At 33.9% G+C, this 21,309-nt stretch overlaps 2 protein-coding genes across 3 annotated transcripts in view; one reads left to right on the plus strand and one right to left on the minus strand.

The window, feature by feature from the left end:
• LOC148948920 (elongin-C-like) overlaps positions 1–6,415 on the plus strand; it is a 40,765-nt gene extending 34,350 nt beyond the window's left edge. For both annotated transcript variants that reach the window (XM_089094836.1, XM_089094837.1), the window contains exons 3-4: positions 1,136–1,323; positions 6,195–6,415. In XM_089094836.1, coding sequence (XP_088950962.1) covers positions 1,136–1,323; positions 6,195–6,336 — 330 coding nt within the window. In that variant the 3' untranslated portion in view covers positions 6,337–6,415. The remainder of the gene's footprint in view (positions 1–1,135; positions 1,324–6,194) is intronic.
• A 2,618-nt stretch (positions 6,416–9,033) lies between these two features.
• RpS17 (ribosomal protein S17) overlaps positions 9,034–21,309 on the minus strand; it is a 48,798-nt gene continuing 36,522 nt past the window's right edge. Inside the window, exons 2-4 of the mRNA XM_089094835.1 lie at positions 15,710–15,861; positions 11,359–11,530; positions 9,034–9,148 (exon numbers count right to left, since the gene is read on the minus strand). Of these exons, the coding sequence (XP_088950961.1) occupies positions 9,071–9,148; positions 11,359–11,530; positions 15,710–15,861 (402 nt within the window). The 3' untranslated portion in view covers positions 9,034–9,070. The remainder of the gene's footprint in view (positions 9,149–11,358; positions 11,531–15,709; positions 15,862–21,309) is intronic.

Genomic DNA, 21,309 nt, shown 5'->3' on the forward strand with positions numbered 1-21,309 from the left:
ATTTAAACCTTTTATGCAGCATCTTTTCAAAGAGTTTTCCAAGTTTACTGGTTGTAGTGAGATAGGCCTAGTAAGCCATCAAGAAAAATTTATCCTGGATTTATGATCCATTGAATGCTCATTTTGTCTTCTTCTGATGCTGAACAGGAATTGGACGACCTTGAGTACATAGCTTTGTAATAATTTTAAATTTTATAAGCTATCCTGTCCTTCTGGCTCTCTAAAGTCACCCTATCTCTTTATTTTAGGTAAATTTAGACCCCCACAATCTCTAGTTGTATTCTCCAGGTGAAGAGTAAATCTACTCATAAGTATAACGGCAAAATTGTTGTGAAATGTTCAGCCCCATTTACAACTACTACTAACAACTCACCGCAGCACCAAGCCGCCCGAGGTCAACACAGCCATGCATGCCCCTCCTACATCCCAATCTATTCAAAGCCTCCCTCTTTAAACCCTTCCAGGAAGTTCCCATTTCCTTTAAATCTTCCTTTATGACATCCTCCCTCACCAACCGCGGACGAACTGCTTTCTGTTTAGCCCTAGACAGTTGGCCGAAAAGGACAATCTTGTGGGGCTAAACCCTCTTGAAGTTATTATGCTAGCTATGCTAGTGGGTTTTATACTGTTTTTTGAAAATACGCCAATCACCACAGTAACCTCTGTGCAATGATTTGGATCAGAGAATAAGTCCTCAAGCTTATGCTCAAAGTTTTTTTTTGACACATATGTGTTTTTGTGCCAGGGTACAGTGAGTAGAGATAAAGCAAACAGTCTGTCTGTAAAAGTTAGAATGAAGTTTCTCATTCAAGGCTATAATTTGTAAGCTTTTGCAAAATGTAGTATGCAATCTTTACTACTCTTGCAGAACCATTCTGGTTCTGCAATTGCAAAAATGGTCTCTGGCAGTTCCATTCTGTTGTCACTACTTGCTCTTTTTGAAATAAGTCTTTTTTTAGTACCAGGGATATTCTTCCCCTGTATTGGACCTTGCATTTTATTTTCTCAAGTTTTGGCATGGTCGACTATGCTCCAAAGTGTTTGAGTTATTTTTCGGCTGTAAAAATTGCTCTTCCACACAAGTTCTTTTCCCACAGGTAGTATATTTTTGGATTTAATTTGACTTTTATTTCAGATGGATGAGCCATTTGGTGGTTTGGTTGGGGTTGACTCTCCATATGTTAAGCTAATTTCTTCTGATGGACATGAATTCATTATTAAACGAGAATATGCATTGACTAGTGGAACAATAAAAGCCATGCTCAGTGGACCTGGCCAATTTTCTGAGAATGAAACAAATGAAGTGAACTTTAGAGAAATTCCGTAAGTATAAGTGAATTGTGTCCTCTTTTATATCCAATACTTGTTAAAATAGTCAAATTTTTGTTTTTGGGTAGATCAAGGAACAAAGAAGGAGGGGCCACTATAAAAATTATAACCATTTAATCAAAGAGCGTATCTTTATATGATTTTATTGGGACTTGTCTGTTAAACGGAAAACACTCGAGAATTACGCTGTATAACATTTGACATAATCCAGTTTCCCTTCCTGGATCTTTTATGATTTTCTCATTTTCAGTGAGAAAACTACAGTGTATATATATATTTTATTAAATATTTAATATATAAAGGTGGTTAGGGGTTAGGTATTTAATATAATCCGTTCTGTGCGGACTGCTTTCCACAATTTTTTTTCATAGTTTCCGTAATTTTGTTTCTAAAGTATTATATTATCATCTTGTTTTGGCATATTTCATTAGGATTAAACTAACTTCCCTTATTGAGTGCGTTCTGTTTAAAAAACAAGTACCATTTTATTTTTTGGGAGGGGGCTTTTACCCCATTCCCCTCCTAGCAACACAACTTTTAGTCATAAATAACAATATGAGAGATTGTGACATTTAAAGTTTCTTCTTTCAAATCTTTCAAGCGTTTTGCTATTAAGATTTTTTTGGGAAATAGTGTCAAGTTTTCTTTTTTTGAAAATTAACAAAAGAAGACTTTTATACCTTATGAGAAAAACTGTAACTTTTTATCCATTGCAATAATTGTTTCATAAAGGTAATGTTAATTTTTAAAAACTCCCACCAGCAGAAGTAAACTGATGTTTTTCAATTATTTAGATCTAAATTCCTCTAATATTGTCATGACTTAAAAACGTCAAAATGCGTTCTAAGATTAAATTTTGAATACTTATACACAGTTTTCGCTTAATCTGTGTATTGCTTTTGTTAAATATCCAAACAGTTTTTTAAAGTAAGAAAAATATTCTTCTCTTTTTTTCCTTTGGTTTTGCAGGGTTTAAAACACCTTTGTAAGATGGATGTCATCTGAAAGCAAAGGAAGAGGGCTTAATTCTCTTGGGAATTTATTTGTTGTGCATAGTCAGGTGAACCTTCCATGCATATTGAAAGGGGAGGAGAAAGGGGGGGGGGTAGTTGGTAATGCATCCCTGAGAAAATAGAAAAAGAGAAATAAACTTTAATTTGGGACATAGGCTGCTGTATATTTGCCCCTATTTCCGTGGATATATATAAAACTAAGTCATTTTCATTTTGAGAAGTACACTAAAGCCTTTTGCCAAGTGTAATTTAATTTGTTACCATCACACTCAATCATTGCAATATAAAGCCCTTTGATAGCTGCCATAATTCATCATTTTCTTGTATCACTCATGCATTTTGATCTTGATCAGCATGAGATGTTAATGTTTTCAATATTATGCCCATTCTTTATTAATATTACCTTACCTTAAAGTCCGTTATGCAGGTATAGAAGGATAATTCCTTGTGGAACGCTGGGCAGTACTGAATTGAATGTTTGGTCGAGGGGTATGGGGTATTACAGTATAGATGCTGCTCCTTATGCTCCCAGTCCTTGTCCACATCTTAATTGAATGACCCTGTGTTTGGATGGCTTGATTGCTTAGCGAGTTCCAAGCCAGAACAACACGGTTGGGGTAGAAGTGGTAGTGCTTTCTGTGGTTAATGGTTTGTTGGGAAATATTCTTTGAGTTTGCACGGATTCTTTGGCCGGGGTTGATGGGGAGAGTCTTGAAGTGGGATTGCCTTACATGTGCTTGAATGCTATGATATCAGCTCTTTTTTATGGTTGGTAGGGGTTAGATTTTTTAATGCTGCAACCCTATCATGGTAAGTGAGGGTTATCAGGTCATATGGTATTTTGGTGGTATGCTGCTGGACACTTTCAAGGAGTTGCTTATCTCCTTTGAATTGTGGGGAACAAAACAACAAAGAATTAGAAGAAGAAAAAAAACTGATTTCATAACAAATAGATAGAAGCTGCATTTAAACAAATAACAAAGTATATTTGCTTTATAGTACAAATTCTCAACTGTATACAGAACACTAGCTGGAAGCACCAAGAAGGGCTCACTGTCTTTCTGTTATATTTTTCATTTAATGAAGTTACGGCTTCCTGTAGGTGTCTACTCTGGGCCTCCAAACTATTCTTGAGTTTCAGGCCCATTTAGGGAATTGAAGGGACTGTTTAGAAAATCTTAAGATGCATGAAGTATGTGAGCCAAGGATTTACACTTACTTTTTTTAAGTTTCAGACCAAGCTTAAGGTATTTCTTTGTGCAGGCTTTTGGTAATTTTAGAAAATAGGTTCTATTTAAAATTAGTAAAAAAGTAGTGTATTTCATTTGCAAAGCTTACTCTAAAATGGAAAATTATGTCTAATGTATCAGTGCATGGCATCATTAAATGTTGGTTGTGATGAAGCAATAGCTTTGTCTTTACAAGTAGTACTTATCCAAATTGTATTTTTGCTTCAGCATTTTTGGCATTAAGTCATTTATTGTAGGAATACTCGACCATTCCTGATGCTTATAACTCGTTAAAATCCTGGTAGTCCCCCCCCCCTCATCCCCTGTCAGAAAGAATTTCAAGTGGTGTCCATGGGCCTTCCAAGGCATTGAAAAACTTGTTTAAAGAGATTTCTATATGGAAGGATTTCCTACAAATATGGTACTTTATATATGTTCTTTCCTATTTTGTAACACTAACCATCCTCTTTATTGCCACCTCTCTATTTTTCGTGAGTTGACACTGCTGACTCCTAATCTCATTTACGTGGTGATAATGATGACCATTAGGGGAATAATTGAGTTTGAGTTGCAGCAAATATCTCTGTCATTCTTGGAATTATACAAATTAAAAATAGGGATAACATGTCTATATGCACAGGGTACGGCCAGGGCCATGAGTCCCTCCCTATTTTAACTCTTCTATTATACACATAATCAATTGCAGTGTGATCCTAGTTTCGACAAGAAATGAGATGTCCACCTTTTTTACTACATGTACATATAATGTGCTAGTATGAGCTTGAGTGAGTGTTATAGTTAGTAATCATTCCATGAGCAATCTTGATTCAAAAGATGTATAACAAGCTGTTATAAACTTTGTTTTTTTTTCATTGAGTTTTTTCTCTCTTTATTGTTTTTTTTTTTACAAATTTTGTGCTGGAAATTAGGATCTTGGACCATACAGTACCATCTGGAATCCGTCATTTCTAAAGGTTGTTTTTAATCTGACTTGATTATGGGAAAGTTGATTTATTTTCCTCTCCCCTCCCCATAGAAAGACTTGTAAACCTATTTGTAGTCTAAAATCGAAACAAGTCATGCATAATTTTTACGGCTTGAAGCAATAGTTATGGTAGAAAAGTAGTAAGTTCAGCAGTGATTTTAAATATTACATCGCCATCTATTCAATCTGGGAGAGTTGGTTTAATTTATTTGCTTTGAATTTGCGCAGCACCAAACTTCCACCAGCAACCAAACTATCCAATTCTCCGATAAAGCAACCGTTGTTGAATGCAACTCTGGGAGATAGCAAAGGTGCCCAACTTCTTCTTAACGTTGCAGGGAGTTAATTTTTTTTCTCAGGTCAATATTAAATATTCGCGTGTAATTTTTGTCCTTATTTAAATTCTGTTTTAAGAAATTTTCGTAACTGATAATTTTGTTCGTGCTGTTTTCAAGAATATTTATTTTGTAAAAAAAAATTAAATGCTCTTTAGAAAAGCCTTCTTATCAAACTGACGTGTTAATCGAGAGTATAATTAAAACTTTGTGAATTTGCATCGTCGGCTTTTTCTCAACGCGTTATGAAGTTTTCCTTAGTGGAGTGTCTTTTGTCTTGGATTGACAAAAAGGAAAAACCTTTGAAAAATGTTGGTTAAAATGTAGGTGCAATAAAACTGATGTTTTTAATTTAGAATATATAGTTACATAAGAAAACTTTCTTGACAGTTTAAGAATTTTTCAACTGAAATTGCAAAACTTCCTAATTCTGTTGTAACAATATTTGAGCAAAACTGAGTGTGATCGAAATATTCTGATTCCTTTTAGAATCTATGGGTAAAATCATGCAACTAAAACTGTACGTTTTATATAAATTCAAATTGTTTTGACCTGTTTTATCTTATAATTGATTTGTATGTAGTTAGGTCAATTTGCAGTGCTGCAAAATGTAGGAGAAACACAGACTGCATGGAGACTTGAAAGAATATTGAAATAAGAACATTCAAAATTATTGTCCAGTTTGTATTCAGTTTTGTCCCCTTGGCCAAGGGTCTTATGACTGTAGATTTCAAATTTATCAGGGAAAATGGTTTTGCAGAAACACAAGAACAAAAATGTAATAACAGCATAAAAATAATAGCTATAGGATATTATACGCGAAACATTCTGCCTATATTTGGAATATAGGAAGCATGTGGCAATATGGGAAAATCGAGGCAAACAGGGATTGTCGAGGGTATAGCCTGCTCTGTACCTCAAACTCTTTACAAAGTTTTAATATTCTTACTGCGGAGCAAGCTTAATCTATCTTAATGTCATGGCAACCATCAGAATTATCTTTTGTAATGAGCCAGATTGAAATGTCATATGAAATATTAGAGAGATTGAGCAAGATTTACAACTGTCTCCTCCTCTACTAGACTATCGTATTGATTAATGTTGCACTGAATATTGAATCTAAGAATATTGAAAATATCTTACTGCTTCTGATTTTCTATTACTTTAATGGTCTAAAAATATAACTCGTATTCCCATAGAGAAAGCTGAAGTCTTCCCTAAACTTCGTCAAACCTGTAGTTACGGCACTGATCCGATACATTTAATCACTGAGTTTTTTAATTGTACGTCTCTTCTCTTATAGATCGCATGTTCTTCAAAAGGTGTGCTGCTATTTTCAGTACAAGGTCAAGTATACCAACTCAACCACCGAAATACCTAAATTCCCGATTGCTCCTGAAGTTGCCTTGGAGCTACTGATGGCAGCGAACTTTTTAGACTGCTGATTTGTATTTCCTTTGTCATTAGTACTAGCTAAGCTTATCTCAAAATTGTTTTTCTTTTAATTAAATGTTAAAATCTCAACATTGATTTAATTATGATTTTTTACAAGTACTGTCAGGAGAGTAACACCTGCTACTTTCATTTCAAATTTATTTCTTTTGAATAAGTATGTTTGGTGATTTTCCTTGGTTTGTTTTTGTGTGCCCGTAATAGTTCTACTCATTATGCAACCCGAGAGAGGAATTATCGTATGACCGGCATTTAACATAATTTTTAAGCTGTTTTGAATGGCTTGTGTAGGGACTGTATGACTCGTTGCTGCTCAGTAATAAAAAATTCCGTTTTGTCCTAATCGAACACGTCAGTACTTTTCATGAGAGCGAAATTCTCCTTTCCTACTTATTTTTATGCTATCATTTACAGCTAAAATAAGCTAATACAATTTTATTAAATAGCTATGGATCATTCAAAATCTTAGTCACGTTTCTATCGGAATGACTCTTCGAGCAGTAGGACAATTTCGCTCTCATGTCACGAATAATTAAATCTTTTTTTTCGGTCGATTGCTTTTTTAGCAATGTAAAACATTTTTTGGAATCGGTTCTTTCACGCTTTTAGTATAACATTCAGAAAAATTGTTTGGCAAAACACTTTTTCATAATTTGTGCGGGGGCAATGGAAACAGTAATAGGTAGGTTACCGAGCAAGAATTGAGACCTCTTTGGGAATTATTTGAGGAAACATGTTGGAATATATGTTTGCGCCTACAAAGTCAATTGTTTCAGTATTGAACATAGACACAAAACATATTCTGATCAGTCCCCTTTAAGTTGTAACCACCTTTGGTTACCTATGCAATAGTTTTTAATTATCATATTTTTAAAATAAACGAATTCTTTCAAATGCTGACGTAACTCCCAACACGAGATGCATTAGAAGTTAACTAAGAAGCTCCCAAATTTATGCTCAAATTCTTTTGTTATAAATATAACCGCAACAAAATATTAATACCTGTTTTTATTCAGTTGCTAGTTTTGTAACTCGACGCATCTCCATTTCGTTTTGTGGTGAAAGTGCTTCTCCGGGTATGCATACAGTAAACAGTGCCTCTTGTATCTCTAGCAAATTAGGCAATTCGGACGAGTTCATTACTTCGTTGTGAAAAATCGACGCAAATTATGTAAATCGACACAAATTATGTAAATCCTTAGCCAGCATATTTTAGTAATAACTGTTTTAGCCTTTTTCTTCAACGGACGAGAGTTTGGTTGAAAAAAGAAGCAGTCTACCCTCGAATACCTTCTTATTTGGTACGAATATTTTTAGACTAAGCATTTAAAGGTGACGGGTCAGCAGTCCACTTTTTATGAGAGATATTCTTACGGCTTAGAGGAAGGAGTGTCGGGTGTATTCCAATAAATTCGACTGCAGTCAACCTTTTATATACGAATTTTGGCCTAGAGGAAAGGGATGTCGGGTGCATTCTAATAAATTCTAATATTTTAGAAGAATCCTGCCTCCAGCAAAAACTGGGGATTCCAATTTTTTTTTGTATTTCATATTCTTACTGCTAAAAACCGTAATATTTCCCAAAGATTGCTAAATTCTACACTCCGTGAAGATTTTTAATTTTTCAGGGGAGGATAACGACTATTGTGCTTCATTTGCACAATTCTTTTTTTTCGTTTCTTTCTCTGGCTCACCCATTCCTCGTTGGAGGGTCTTATTCCACTCTGCCGTGAGACTAGGGTAATGTGCAGCTGTATATATATATAAAAAAAAAAAAAAAAAAACAAATTCTAATTATAGCATTATCACCTTAATCATTTGCAAATGAAGTCTGCAATGGAACAAGTCCGGTTTGAGGGTATACGGACAAGTCGAGGACAAATCTTTCCGTCTTTTCATCCTTGAAACACCCCCCCCCCGAAAAACAAACAACTGCCTTGAAACTGATACATATTTATTCGTCTCAAGTTGTCATATAAATGATTGTCAAAACAAAGCCATCTGTAAATCCAATTTTTTTAGAAGAACTTCCAATTCTCGTATTCAGAAAAGCGAGTTTTAATCACTGTAGAACTGTAGCGTCTTCTTTTTCCAAACATGAAACATATTTGGTACCGCGTCACAAGGCTCTGAGCCGTGTCGTCACAGCCTAGTCCAGTTGCTACTCGACATTTGTAGGTTTATCCTGATCTGTACATCAAATTTGCGCATGCGCGAAGCCGGAGTATGAATCTTGTGTGATTTTAGATGTTTCACTTTTTTTTTACGGAGAGTATAGCCTTTGTCGATACTGTATATTCTCTCTACTGTGGTTTTAATGCTAGATTTAACAATTTCAAGATTCTTTTTCAATGAAAAATCTTAGATTAAGCATTTCCAATTTCTCTCTTTCTAAGAAAAAAACAGCTTCCCCTTAGGAAGCTGTTGAAGGATGGCCTCTTTTTTACAGCTTCCCATGAAAATCTCACAGTTTTCATATTATTGTAAAAAAAAAAGGTAATTTATTTCATTTCTAAGTCTTGGTTCGAGCTCATTTCTTTTAAATAATACAAAGCTACATAAGAATTATTTCTGTAGTCATGATTGAAAATGAACATCTATAGGAATAGCTGCAACAGAGTCCACCAGACACAGCTTTTTAAGATAAACAATTTTAAACTAAAACCTAGGAAAGATGTATAACAGAAATAAGGGCAGAGATTTTATTTCTCCACAAAGGACAAAAGCTTATCTTTGCACATAGGGCTTGTTGTCTCCAGCACCAGGAGTGACAACAGCCAACTGAGCAGACTTGGCTTCAAATCCCTGCAAAATAGAAAAAAAAATTAAGAAAATGAATATTAAAGGTTGAAAATTATCTTACAAGTAACAACTATAAATTAACTTGTAGAGTCAAAACTCAACCAAGCATAAAATCTCCAACTAGATATACTACAATTTAGTTGTTAAAAGTAGATAGTGATGAAAGAAAATAGGGGTTCTGAAATAGCGTTTCACCTTATTTCTCTTTTAATGTTAATCTAGTTTATAGTAGCCTTAATAGTGATACTAACGACAACAATAATTTTGTTCAAAATTTGGGGGGGGGGGGGGGGTGAACAATTATGTTGCCAAATCGAACCAAGGATAAAACATTGAAGTTGATACTCTACAACGAAGTCATCATGAATAAAAATTGGAGTCTGAAAAAATGTTTCACCACATTTCTCTTTCCTGATTATCTTTTATAACAATCCTAGATAGTAATGCTAGAAATAATTATAAAAACATAGTCTTTTAATCCTAAGAGGTGGACAGAAAACTAAAAACAAGGTATAAAAACACCAAGACCATTTTTCAAACTCTACAGAGGGGGGGGGTAAACATTTATGAGGTGGAGCAACATACAGGTTTTAACAGTAAATTTATCTTTGGGTTCAAAAGATGACACCTTGCTTAGTGTCAATAAGTCAAAAAAAAAAAAAAAAAAAAATTACAGCATTCTTTTTTAAATAGAATAGTAGCTTTGTAATTAATATTTTTTATTTAGTCAAGTATAGAGCATTCAACTTGATATAGAACAATTTATTCGCTAAAAATAAATAAGCGTGAAAGAAAATATGGGTTTCTGGAAAAACACTACTTCTTTCTTTTTATTGTATTGTAATCCTTTATAGCAATTAAATTTTAAAATGAAGATTTTTTAATAGAAAGTAAGGAGCAACATTAAACTTAAAGCGAACATAAATTATTCCGTATGTAAGGGGGCTGCCCCTCCTCAATACGCCGTTCTTCACGCTTAAGTTTTTTTTAGTACTTTTGAAAAAACAAACATTTTTAATTTAATTTTTGATGGTTTTTAATGATACCAGGAAATTTTCACCCCTCTATGTAAAATCCCCCCATAAAAGTTCCCCTGTGAAAGATCCCCCCAGACAATGCAATCTTTGTTAATACTTCACCCCGAAAAATTTCTTGCCGACGATTCAGCCTAAAAATTCTCCTTACATTACTTTCATTACAAAAAAACTTTTTTTTATTTAATTTCTAATTATTTTTCAGATCATGGAGGAAATCCCCATATCGACGATTTAGCCCTCAGAAATCCTCCCAACACACGAAAAATCCTCCAGACAATGCCAACCCCGCTGAAAATTTCCCCCAAACATTTCCTCATTTAAAATTGAGGCGTCAAGAGAAAATAAGACAAATAATTAAATTTCGTATTGGAATTCTGGTAAATTTCCCAAAAGTATGATTTCCCTGGAATGGAAATTCACCCCCCCCCGAAACTTCCCTCCACATAGAACATTCTTCCCGTGAAAAATACTCTCCTCCACATAAAATCCCCCTATACAATGGGCAAATTTCACAACCAACTTAGGCCTTTCCCATGATTGCTGTGCGGGGGGGGGGGTGTAATGTCATTCCCAAAGACATAGTTATTGGACCTTTCAATTATCCTGAAGAAAAGGGCTATCTCAAAATTTTGATTGGGGTAATATAAGGAAAAGAGGCCTGGGAGGGGGGGGGGGTAGCTTCCCTCCGATCTTTTGGTCACTTAAAAAGGGCACTAAAACTTCTAATTTTCACTTGAATTGAGCCCTCTCCAGACCTTTTTCAAAAATTAGGCAAATTATCTCAGGCTCATAGCTTTAGATGGGTAAAAGTAAACGTAATCAATATTATATATTTGGAATCAGCATTAAAACCGAATTCTTTTGACATACCAATTGTTATCAAAATTCCGTTTTTAGTTTCCGTTATTATTGGGCCGAGTCGCTCCTCACTTACAGTTCGTGGTAACGAACTGTTTTATCTTATATGGTGATAGAAAAAAATCATACATTTTTGAACTCGAAATTCTAAACCTTTTAATGATAAAACAATGTACACAGTTTTAAAAAAAGTGAAATTAGTGTATATGATGATGTTGATGAACTGAAGGGACCACATCCTAGGTAAAAAAAAAAAAAAAAAAAAAAAAAAAAAAAAAAAAAAAAATCAGGAATAGAAATTAGAAAGCAAGGGATTACCAGGATTTTCAACATTTCCTTGGTTTCAACATCAATTTCAATGGTGTCTGAATCCAAAGCAGATGTTTCTGGGACATAGTTGTCACGCCTTTCTCTTTCTTCTTCTTGAAGCTTAATAGAAATACCACGTACAGTTGAATGTCTGAGGCGTTTCATCAAATGAGTTATGTATCTAGAGGTATGCAAATTTAGTAAATATATATTTGTCAATAGGACAGAGAGAGAGAGAAATAGAGGGAGCTGTCTTTGAAGATGTAGCTGTCTTTGGGAATTAATAAATTATTAACGTTTGAATTTTTAAGGACGAACAGCGTTGTAAAACCTAAATAATTATTTTTAATTAGTTTTCACAATTCAACCTGGCAACACTGAATTAATTTGTTGCCCTCAATACAAACATTAAATCTATTCATTTTACACATTAAATCTATTTATTTCATTTAACTACATCACTTCACAAATCGCTTACAAACTACATGATATGCCATGGTGATAATAATAAAACCATAAAGAAAAGAAACCAAACAGACAAGAGGACAAGGATCAAGAAACTAATGTTTATAAGCACAAAAAGAAAAACTTAAATAGAAAAAAAAACAGGAACCCTCCCCCCTTCTTTCTCATAGTGCACAATAAAGAGAGATTAGGCCAACTAAAATTATAAATGAAAAGAGTTCATTTATAGAGAACCAGAGAATCATCATCAAGGAAATAAATCAAAAATAAAAGTAAAAACTGTTTTTTAACTCTAATCTTTCATTTGTCAAAACTATGGACAACCAGCAATTATTTTTAAGAACAGCTATTTTGATATTTAGTGTTTAATACAAAAAGAACTACATCATGGTAATAAATTACGAGATGAAACAGCAGCTTTTTTACTGAGTGCAATTGCAGCACTTAAAACATTACATAATACATAATATAAGTACTATAAACCCTATTGCATAATACAACACCATATTTTGAGAAAATTTTCACTTACTGTAAGTGATAATCATGGATTTGCGTAGTTTAGAAAAGAAAAACACTCACGAAACACAGTGAAAAAAAAGAGAATATTCTGAAAAAAAAAATTTAAAAAACAATAATGTGGCATATTTCGTTGCAACAGATAAGGTGATATTCTGTTCCTTTATTACTGGTTTCTCCATCATTTCTCCAACACTATGAAAACCAATAATGTTGCACATCTAGTTGCTACAGATCTTTTGGTGATATTCTGTGCCTGCATCTCTAATACATCACCATCAGTGTGTTACTTACCATATAAAATCTGAAGGAACAATAATTCAAAAGCATTTTTTGCTTTCTAATTCTACACAAAGAGAAACAAGCTTAGAAAATCAAAAGCGCAAATTAACAGCACATTATCATTTATCGGGTTCTTATTTTGTCATCTACATTCATTCTATCCTGTGGAATCCAGATCATCTCAGGTCTCTAAGTAATTTTATCAATGTTTAAAGTATACATTATTACAAAATATTTGACCCCATCTAACAGTTTACAATATGAAACTAAGAGAGGAAAGGAAATAATAAATGAAAAATAATATAAAAAAAAGGTGAGAAAACGAGGATTTTGTCAGCCAGTGGCAAAACATGAAGACGAATAACAAGCAAACATTTCGACAAGGACCTCCGCCAAGTCGTCCTCAGTGCTGAACAAAAACGAAAAAACAAAAATCTAACCTTTTGAAGTTTACCCAACAAAACGCGAATAGACACTGAATAAAAAACCAGGCAGGAATCAATGAAAAAAGGATTTACCAAAGAGCACAGCAAGAATATTTTGGTTTGCAATAGTTTTGGCTCGTCTGCAATTTCAGTTTTCATTAGCTATGCAAATAGGTTCTCTTAAATTTGACTGGACGAAAATATTAATTGAGTCATTTAATATAAAATTGCTATAAATTGGGCTTAATGAAATGTCTCCAGTGACTCTGTTTATAGCCAAATTTCTGTTCATATATTTTTTTTTATCTCAATTACCTCTTTAAAAGATTGCGATAGGCCATTTATAGTAGATATTAAAGTTGCCTCCTCAGAAAGAACCAGATGTGTAGGATTTTCAAAGATACGCAGGGCCAAAGCGGAATCAAAGCTGTCATTTTTATTTCCCAATCTCAGGGACTTATCTTTTGAATTTTTGTGTTCATGCAAACGTTCACCAAGTTGTTGATGGGTCCTACCAATGTAAAATTTCCCACATGACTCTATAGACACCACTACCCAGTACATGGTCAGTTTTATCTTTTCCTGAGTTGAAAAAATGTTCAACTTTTTGTTCACTTTTGAAAGAAACAGATAAATTGTGCTTATTTAAAATTTTTCCAAGTTTATCGCAAAGTTTTGAGACATATGGTAAAGTGGTGAACGTTTTTTTCTCAATTGCCGGAATAACTGAATCAAGGGGGATGGATTCCCTATTTTCTTGTTTTATCTTTTTTAATCGTCTGTTTATGATATCTTCAATAAGGTTTCATTAAGTCCAATTTTAACAATTTAATATTAAATGACTCAATTAACATTTTCGCCTAGTCAAATTTAAGAGAACCTATTTGCATATCTAATGAAAACTGAAATTGCAGACGAGCAAAAACTATTGCAAGGCAAAACATTCTTGCTCAATCTCTTTGGTAGATCCTTTTTTCATTGCTTCCTGCCTGGTTTTTTATTCAGTGTCTGTTTGCTTTTTGTCGGGTAAACTTCAAAAGGTTAGATTTTTTTTTCTTTTTTGTTTAGCACTGAGGAAGACTTGGCGGAGGTCCTTGTCGAAATGTTTGCTTGTTATTCGTCTTCATGTTTTGCCACTGGCTGACAAAATCCTCGTTTTCTCACCTTTTTTTATTTTATTTTTCATTTATTATTTCCTTCCTCTCTTAGTTTCATATGTCATGTATAGCCAGTGTGGTCTTAGAATGTATTTACAATTTACAAACTCCAAAAACGCTCAAGTCTAAGTTATTTGCTATTCTTCCTACCCTAAGGAAACAGCTACGTCTAATTGATAATGAACTGGAATTTTCCTTTTAATTTTTTGAATAAAAAGAAAGAAAATTGGTTTTACTTTATTCATATTTTGTAAAAAAAATGGCGTATTTGAGTACGCTAATTAAAAGTATATTACATATAGAATAGAAGAGGGTTTTTGGTCAATGAAAAAATAAAGATAGAAAAACGTTGGTTCTTGAACACTGATAATTTGTTTTTTAAGGAGTGAACATCATTTTGCAATTCCAGTATTTTTCTTGGTATAAGTAAAAAATTTGCTATAGACTTGAACTTAGACTTGACTACTACAGTACGTCTAACAGCTCTAACACGAACAAATCGAAAGTAAAAAGAAGAAAAAAAATCACTAAAACAATACCGAAAATTGTTTGGTTATCACTTTAATTTCGCAATTCTTCTTGAGTGAGAATCCTTATTTCATTAGTCAACAAGAAGCAAGGGATCAGTTGCATTAGTAGGTTCTATTAAATCTTTGTAATGATTAATCACAAAGATAAATAATGTTTAACAGACACAAAATTCACCCTGTCCCTGCACATTTTTTCTACACTAAATGTGATTTTTCAACACAGAGGATGATAACCCAGGTGAAATGTATATATGTATGCCAAACAAAGATATATTTTCCATTTCAATATCTACACACAAGCAGGGCTGTTTCTAGGGTTGGTGGCAACCAGGGCCCAATAAATTACAGCGCCCCCTCCCAAATCAAACAAATAAAAAGGCCCTAACCATGGCGTACCCGAGCCAAGGCACCAGGGGCACCTTATTCTGGTTGCCCCCCTCTTTGAACAGTGCTACACACAAGTCATTATGTCCTTGTGGTTACCTGTCCTCAAACAAACTTCCACTTGGAGTATTACATTCAGCACAAATTACAATGGTTTAGAAAGCTTGTAGAGCTGTTAAATGAGGAAAAAAAAAACTCCAAATGCCTTCCCTTACGTAAAAAATGTGATTTCGAAATGAAAATGAGGGATCCCTTATTTTTAAGGATTTCAGATTTCCAAAGTGGCCTTGCATTGAGTCAGGAATCATATTTTCAGTGAAATAAACTATTAACAAGCGTTATTTTGTTGTTTTTGTTTTTTTTTAACAAATTTGACCAATTTGAGAATCTTTAAGGATTCTCCCATGCTGTAGCATAGGCCACAAACACTTAATTAAAATGATCACTTCAAACTTTTCAACAACAGCACAGTACCACATGGTCAAGCTGCAATTTCCAAAAAACCAATGCTTTCAGCCTGGCCTATTTTACTGGCAACCATTTCAAAATAATAAACCTTTTTTTTTACTTTCTTGAACCACAAAAAGCATGAATCACTTACCCAGAAACCTTATTCCTGAGACGCTTGCTAGGAATGACAGCAACATCTTCACAAATCCTTTTATTGGTGTGGAAATCTAGAGTCAATCTGGTGTAGTATTTTTCTATAATGGTTCTTGCTGCTTTTTTGACTGTTTTAGTCCTCACACGTCCCTGGAAGAGAGAAAAATTGATAGATTCAAGAACATTTTAAAATAATTAACTGAAACACAGTCAGGCAGAATAAACCTTCAACATTGTTAAAAGTGGTTATTCAAGAATCCAAGTCTCCTTTATTTTTGAAGGCTCTTCTTATTTTGAAGGATCTTTCATCCTGTGAATCCCTGAAAGCTATTTCCTGGAGGATAGAGTCCACTGTTTTGACTTGTCAGCCAGTGGCAGAACATGAAGACGAAGAACGAGCAAATATTTCGACAAGGACCTCCGCCAAGTCGTCCTTGGTGCTGAACAAAAACGAAAAAACAAAATGTGAGGTAATTACTTCATTTCCTTATTGAAGTTTATAGGTACACACAACCAACAAAATTATGCAATACATAAAATAATTTCTAGGTCAATTGTTATAGCTAAATTAAAAAATAGAGGGGAGAGTCCTTCAAACCAATTGACGAGGGTTGGGGTAAACAAGGAAGATTTCTTATACCACACTGGCCTGCCACAACAAAGACAAAATTGAAGAAATGAAAACCTGGAATGAGGGTTTCTTTTTAAATTTTGGGGGACAACACCCCCATCTTCAGCACTATCAGAGAAATTAGAAAATGTTTAAAATATGGATGAGACAACTCATACACAACTAAACAGATCAACCAAACAACACAGAAAGCAAAAAAAACAGAATTGAAAGGATCATGAAAACGGAAAACCAAACAAAGCAGAAAATCAATAGAATAGAAAACAAATAAGATCTAAAATTAGCAGAATTAAAAATTTAAAGGCCAAAAACCTAATTCTAAGAGCTAGTCACTCACCAATAACTTCAGTTAGCAAAATCAAAAACTCTTGTTTGAAAAGAGTGAATGAATGATTGGTGAAAAATATTTCATTTGTCAAGCAAACAAATGTAATTTGTCAAGCTATATCATATGTTGTCTAACTACGTCACACAGGAGATACTGAACTTCTCTCAGAACCACAGATGAACACAGTCACACTTGTTGTAGGGGAAAGGAGGCTGAAACCTTAAAACCAGCATATAGGCTCAACTTTCTCTTCTATTCTTCCCCAAGTCCTCAGTCGCTCCTTACTTTCAGTTTAAAAAACTTGTTTTTTTTATATTTAATTTCTGATCGTTTTTAGTTAAAGCAGCTTTTATTTGCATACAAATTTTACTTTCCTTTTGATAAATGGGTGTCTTTACAAATTAACTTACGTAACTAACTTCTATATTCGTGTATTTTTCTTCTGGCAAAAAATACAAAGTTGCAGATTTTTGCAGGTATGCAAAAATCTGAAACCTATGTAATAGGGTTTTCTGATACGCTGAATCTGATGGTGAGATTTTCATTAAAATTCTTTCACTTGTAGGGGATATTTCCTCAGGCTCATAGCCTTTGATGAGTAATACTAAACTTAATAAAATTTTTATATTTAGAATCAGCATTATAAGCCCATTCTTTTGATACATTTATTGACTTCAAAATTCCGTTTTTAAAAGTTTCGATTACTATTGAGCCGTATCGCTTGTTTTTTTATTGTTTTTTTTATTACGTATATGAGGGGGGTCTCCTCGTAGTCAATACCTCGCTCTTTACGTTAAAAGTTAAAAAAAAATTTTATTAAAAAACCCCTGAATCACAAAGGCATTTTAATTAGAATATATAGATCTTTTTAAACCAATAAAAAAAAATGTAGCGTAAAGTGCGAGTTATTGACTTGGGGGAGAACCCCCTCACATACGTTATAATTTCTGTTCGTTTTAAGTTCTAATATTCCTTCTTACATTTCAGTTGAAAAAACTTGTTTTTTTATTTAATTTCTGATTGTTTTTTAAATAATGCTTGGAAATCCGGCGCCCCCTTCATAGAAATGTCCCTTACCCCAAAGAAACATCCTCCACGGAAATATTCCCCAGAGTAACCCCCTCCTCTAGCCCCCCCCTCCTCAAGAAAAAATCCTTCCTGAAAATGGTTGTATACTTCCCAATAACCAATAAATAATGCTGGCAAGTTTGGCGCCCCCTTCATGGCAATTTCCCTTCCCCCATGAAAACTTCCTTCATGAACAGATCCTCCAACATACCCACCGACCCACCCTTCCCTCCCACTACCAGAACAAAAAACCTCCTGAAAACTTCTGTATACTTCCCAATAACCAATACTATATGTTAACATTGGGTAAAGTTCATAGCTTTTAGCCCTCCCTCTGGGTACTTCGGGGGATTAAGTCATCCTAAAAGACATATTTATCATATTTTCGACCATGTTGAACAAAATGGCTATCTCAAAATTTCGATCGGCCGACTTTGGGCAAAAAATAAGTGTGGGAGGGGGCCTAGTTGCCCTCCATTTTTTGGTCACTTAAAAAGAGCACTAGAACTTTTAATTTCCGTTCCTAGGAGCCCTTCCACGATATTCTAGGACCACTGGGTCGATATGATCACCCCTGGGAAAAAAAAACAAACAAACAAACAAATAAACACGCATCCATGATCTTTCTTCTGGCAAAAAATGTAAAATTCACATTTTTGTATATAGAAGCTAGATATCTCGGTAGTAGGGGTCTCTGATACTCTGAATATTATGTTGTAATTTTCATTAAGTTTGTGTAACTTTTAGGGGGTGTTTCCACCTTTATTTTAAAATCAGGAAAATTTTCTCTGGCGCATAACTTTTGATAGTTAAAACTAAACTTGATGAAAGTTATATATTTGAAATCAGCATTGAAATCTGATTCTTTTGATATATCTATTGGCATCAAAAACCCGTTTTCTAGAGTTTCGGTTACCATTGAGCTGGGTCACTCAATGGTAACAAACAAACCTGCAAACTAGCAAATCTGAACAAAATGTGAAGGATATCTTCAAAAGTTTACCAGATTTGATTGTAATAAATTTATACATTTGGAAAATGTGACTGCAAGGCAACAACCTAGTATTAAATTTATAACTGACAGGTATGTTTTAATCTTAGTTCTGAAAAAAAAAAAAGAAACAAGGCTTATGGATTATTTTTTATATTTGAAATATGAATTATTTGGAGCAGTTTTTATGAACAGGGGTATTAGCCTTGCCCAAATTAATGGTAGCTTAGCAAATTACACATAACGGACCCACGTCCATAAATAATAGGTCCTTAATGAGGTAAGCAGATCTTTAATTTCGTTGTCTGGAAATAATCATGGGACGTAAAAGAAAGCAACCTTGTAATATGGGAAATGAAACATAAAACACTCAGAGGGGAGAAAGTGAAGATGATATTAACATTACTGCTAGTAGCACTGATTCTACGAACAAATTTACAATTTCAGCTGTTGTGGAGAGTCTAAATACTATTATCAGTTTGGTAACAGAAAATGGAAAAAAAGCTAGATTCTTTAGAAAATAGGATTAAGGCAATTATAGATAAAGTGGCAAATTTGGAGATATCAAATGCAGGATTTGCATGGCAGCTGACTGAAAATGATGAGCAAATGAGGCAGCTTGAACAAGTCAAAGAATCTCTAAAGAATCAAGTAAAAGTAATTGCTGATAATTGTATAGCTTGGAGTAAAGAATCAAATAGCCTGAGTATGAGATTGGCCAGGCTGGATTTTGATAAACTGGAAAAGAATATTATTGCATGGAATGTCTCTTGTGAATCTGAACAAAATGTGAAGGATATCTTCAAAAGTATTCTTATGGAAGGACTCGAAATGGCTCCTGTCCCACCATTCAAGGTAACCCAAGTGAGTAAGCAACAGAAATTTATTCATGTTGAAGTATCTGATAAAAAATCGAAAGTTGATATTTTGAAAAATGATAAGAAATTAAAAGATAAAGCAGCATCGTCATTCTGAAAAATAGCTGTTCGAATTCAGGTTCCCATTGATTAAGGAGTAGCTGGTGGTTAGTTAGCAATACAAAGAAATTTTGGTGGGAAAAGGAAGGAGTTCATAGTTGATGGTTCCATATAGTTCATAGTTGATTGTTTTTAGTGTAAAAAATGTAAATATAAGAGAAGGCGCCCAATATGCAAGGTGTACTGTACTGAGTCTCTTCTTCTTCTTTTTAACAGCAAGCGGGCTTTTCAGTAAGTCTCTCTTTTTAATATTTCTTTATTCTTTTTCTACTGTTGTTATTTTTTTTTATCTCATTATTATTATTGGTGTTGTTATTGTTATTGGGAAGCATGTAATAAATCTACATTTAGAATGTATTGAAATGTGTCCCCTGTGGAGTTGCACTCAAATTTGTCTATTTTGCTTTGATGTTGGATTAAAGATTGGAATCTCCTCCAGGACAAATTAATGTGTTGGAGCTGGAAAATAATAAGGTAAATTTTGAAAGTAGGTATAATGAAATTTTTGATGGAAGTGGTGGGTCTGGTGGTTATTATAGATTGGAATGTGAAGATTCTAAATATTTATTCATAAACCAAATACAGATGGCATGTAGTAAAGTTTCAGATAGATTTAATGTGTTCCATTTGAATTGCCAAGGATTGAATTCCAGTTTAAATTTTATAAATGAAATTCCAATTTATCTGTTTTTCAGGCAATTGGACTGACCATAATTCAGAACTTTTACATATTTCCAGTTATTATCTTTAAACAAAAAATCGTCAACTTTGCCAACACACCGCACTGGCAGCATATATACGTTCTGACATATGGGTAAGTATCCAAGAGGAATTCTTAATATATAAAGACATGATTTTTGAGTCTTTTATTTTGCAGTTAGAGCTGTCTAAATGTTGTGGTTATGTTCTGATTCTATATAGGCCACCGTCAGGATCTCTCATTTAGTTTTATGAATTGCTTGAAGAACAATTGGAAAAGATCCCACATCAAAGTCCTATTTTTATAATAGGAGATTTTAACATTGATCTATTGGATAAAGGATCAAATACAGACCATGAGTGAATTTATAAGAGCTATCATAATGCCCTAAACAGACTCATGCAAAGGGCTAGACAAGATTATCATAAAAAAGAATTTAAAAATGCATTTGGAAGTCTGTCAAAAATATGGAATGTGATAGAAAATACTTTAGGACAATCATCTGGAGGAATCCCACAGGAAATATTCCATTAAGATGGAACGGATCTTACAAATCCAGAGGAAATTTGCGAAGGATTTGCTAACCATTTTTTGACAGTTGGATGGAGAGTCAAACAGTCAATTATAAGCAAACCAGGCAACCAGGCTTTTCAAAGTTACCTTCCCAAGGAGATGGAAATATCTTTAAATCTACCCCCAGTTCAGGAATATGAAGTTCGAAAAATTGTTTATGGTATGAGATGTATGGCTTCTGACTCTGATATTGTTTCAATAAGAGTAATAAAAACATTTTGGAAAGTGATTGCTCAAACTTTTGTTTCATCCATTAATCAGTGTCTAAAAGAGGGAGTGTTTCTGAGTTGTTTTAAATCAGCAAAAGTTATACCAATACATAAAGGAGGG

Source organism: Artemia sp. Qi Xiang Cuo, chromosome 9 (assembly GCF_049724085.1).
Source record: "Artemia sp. Qi Xiang Cuo chromosome 9, ASM4972408v1, whole genome shotgun sequence".
NCBI classification, from domain to species: Eukaryota; Metazoa; Arthropoda; class Branchiopoda; order Anostraca; family Artemiidae; genus Artemia; species Artemia sp. Qi Xiang Cuo.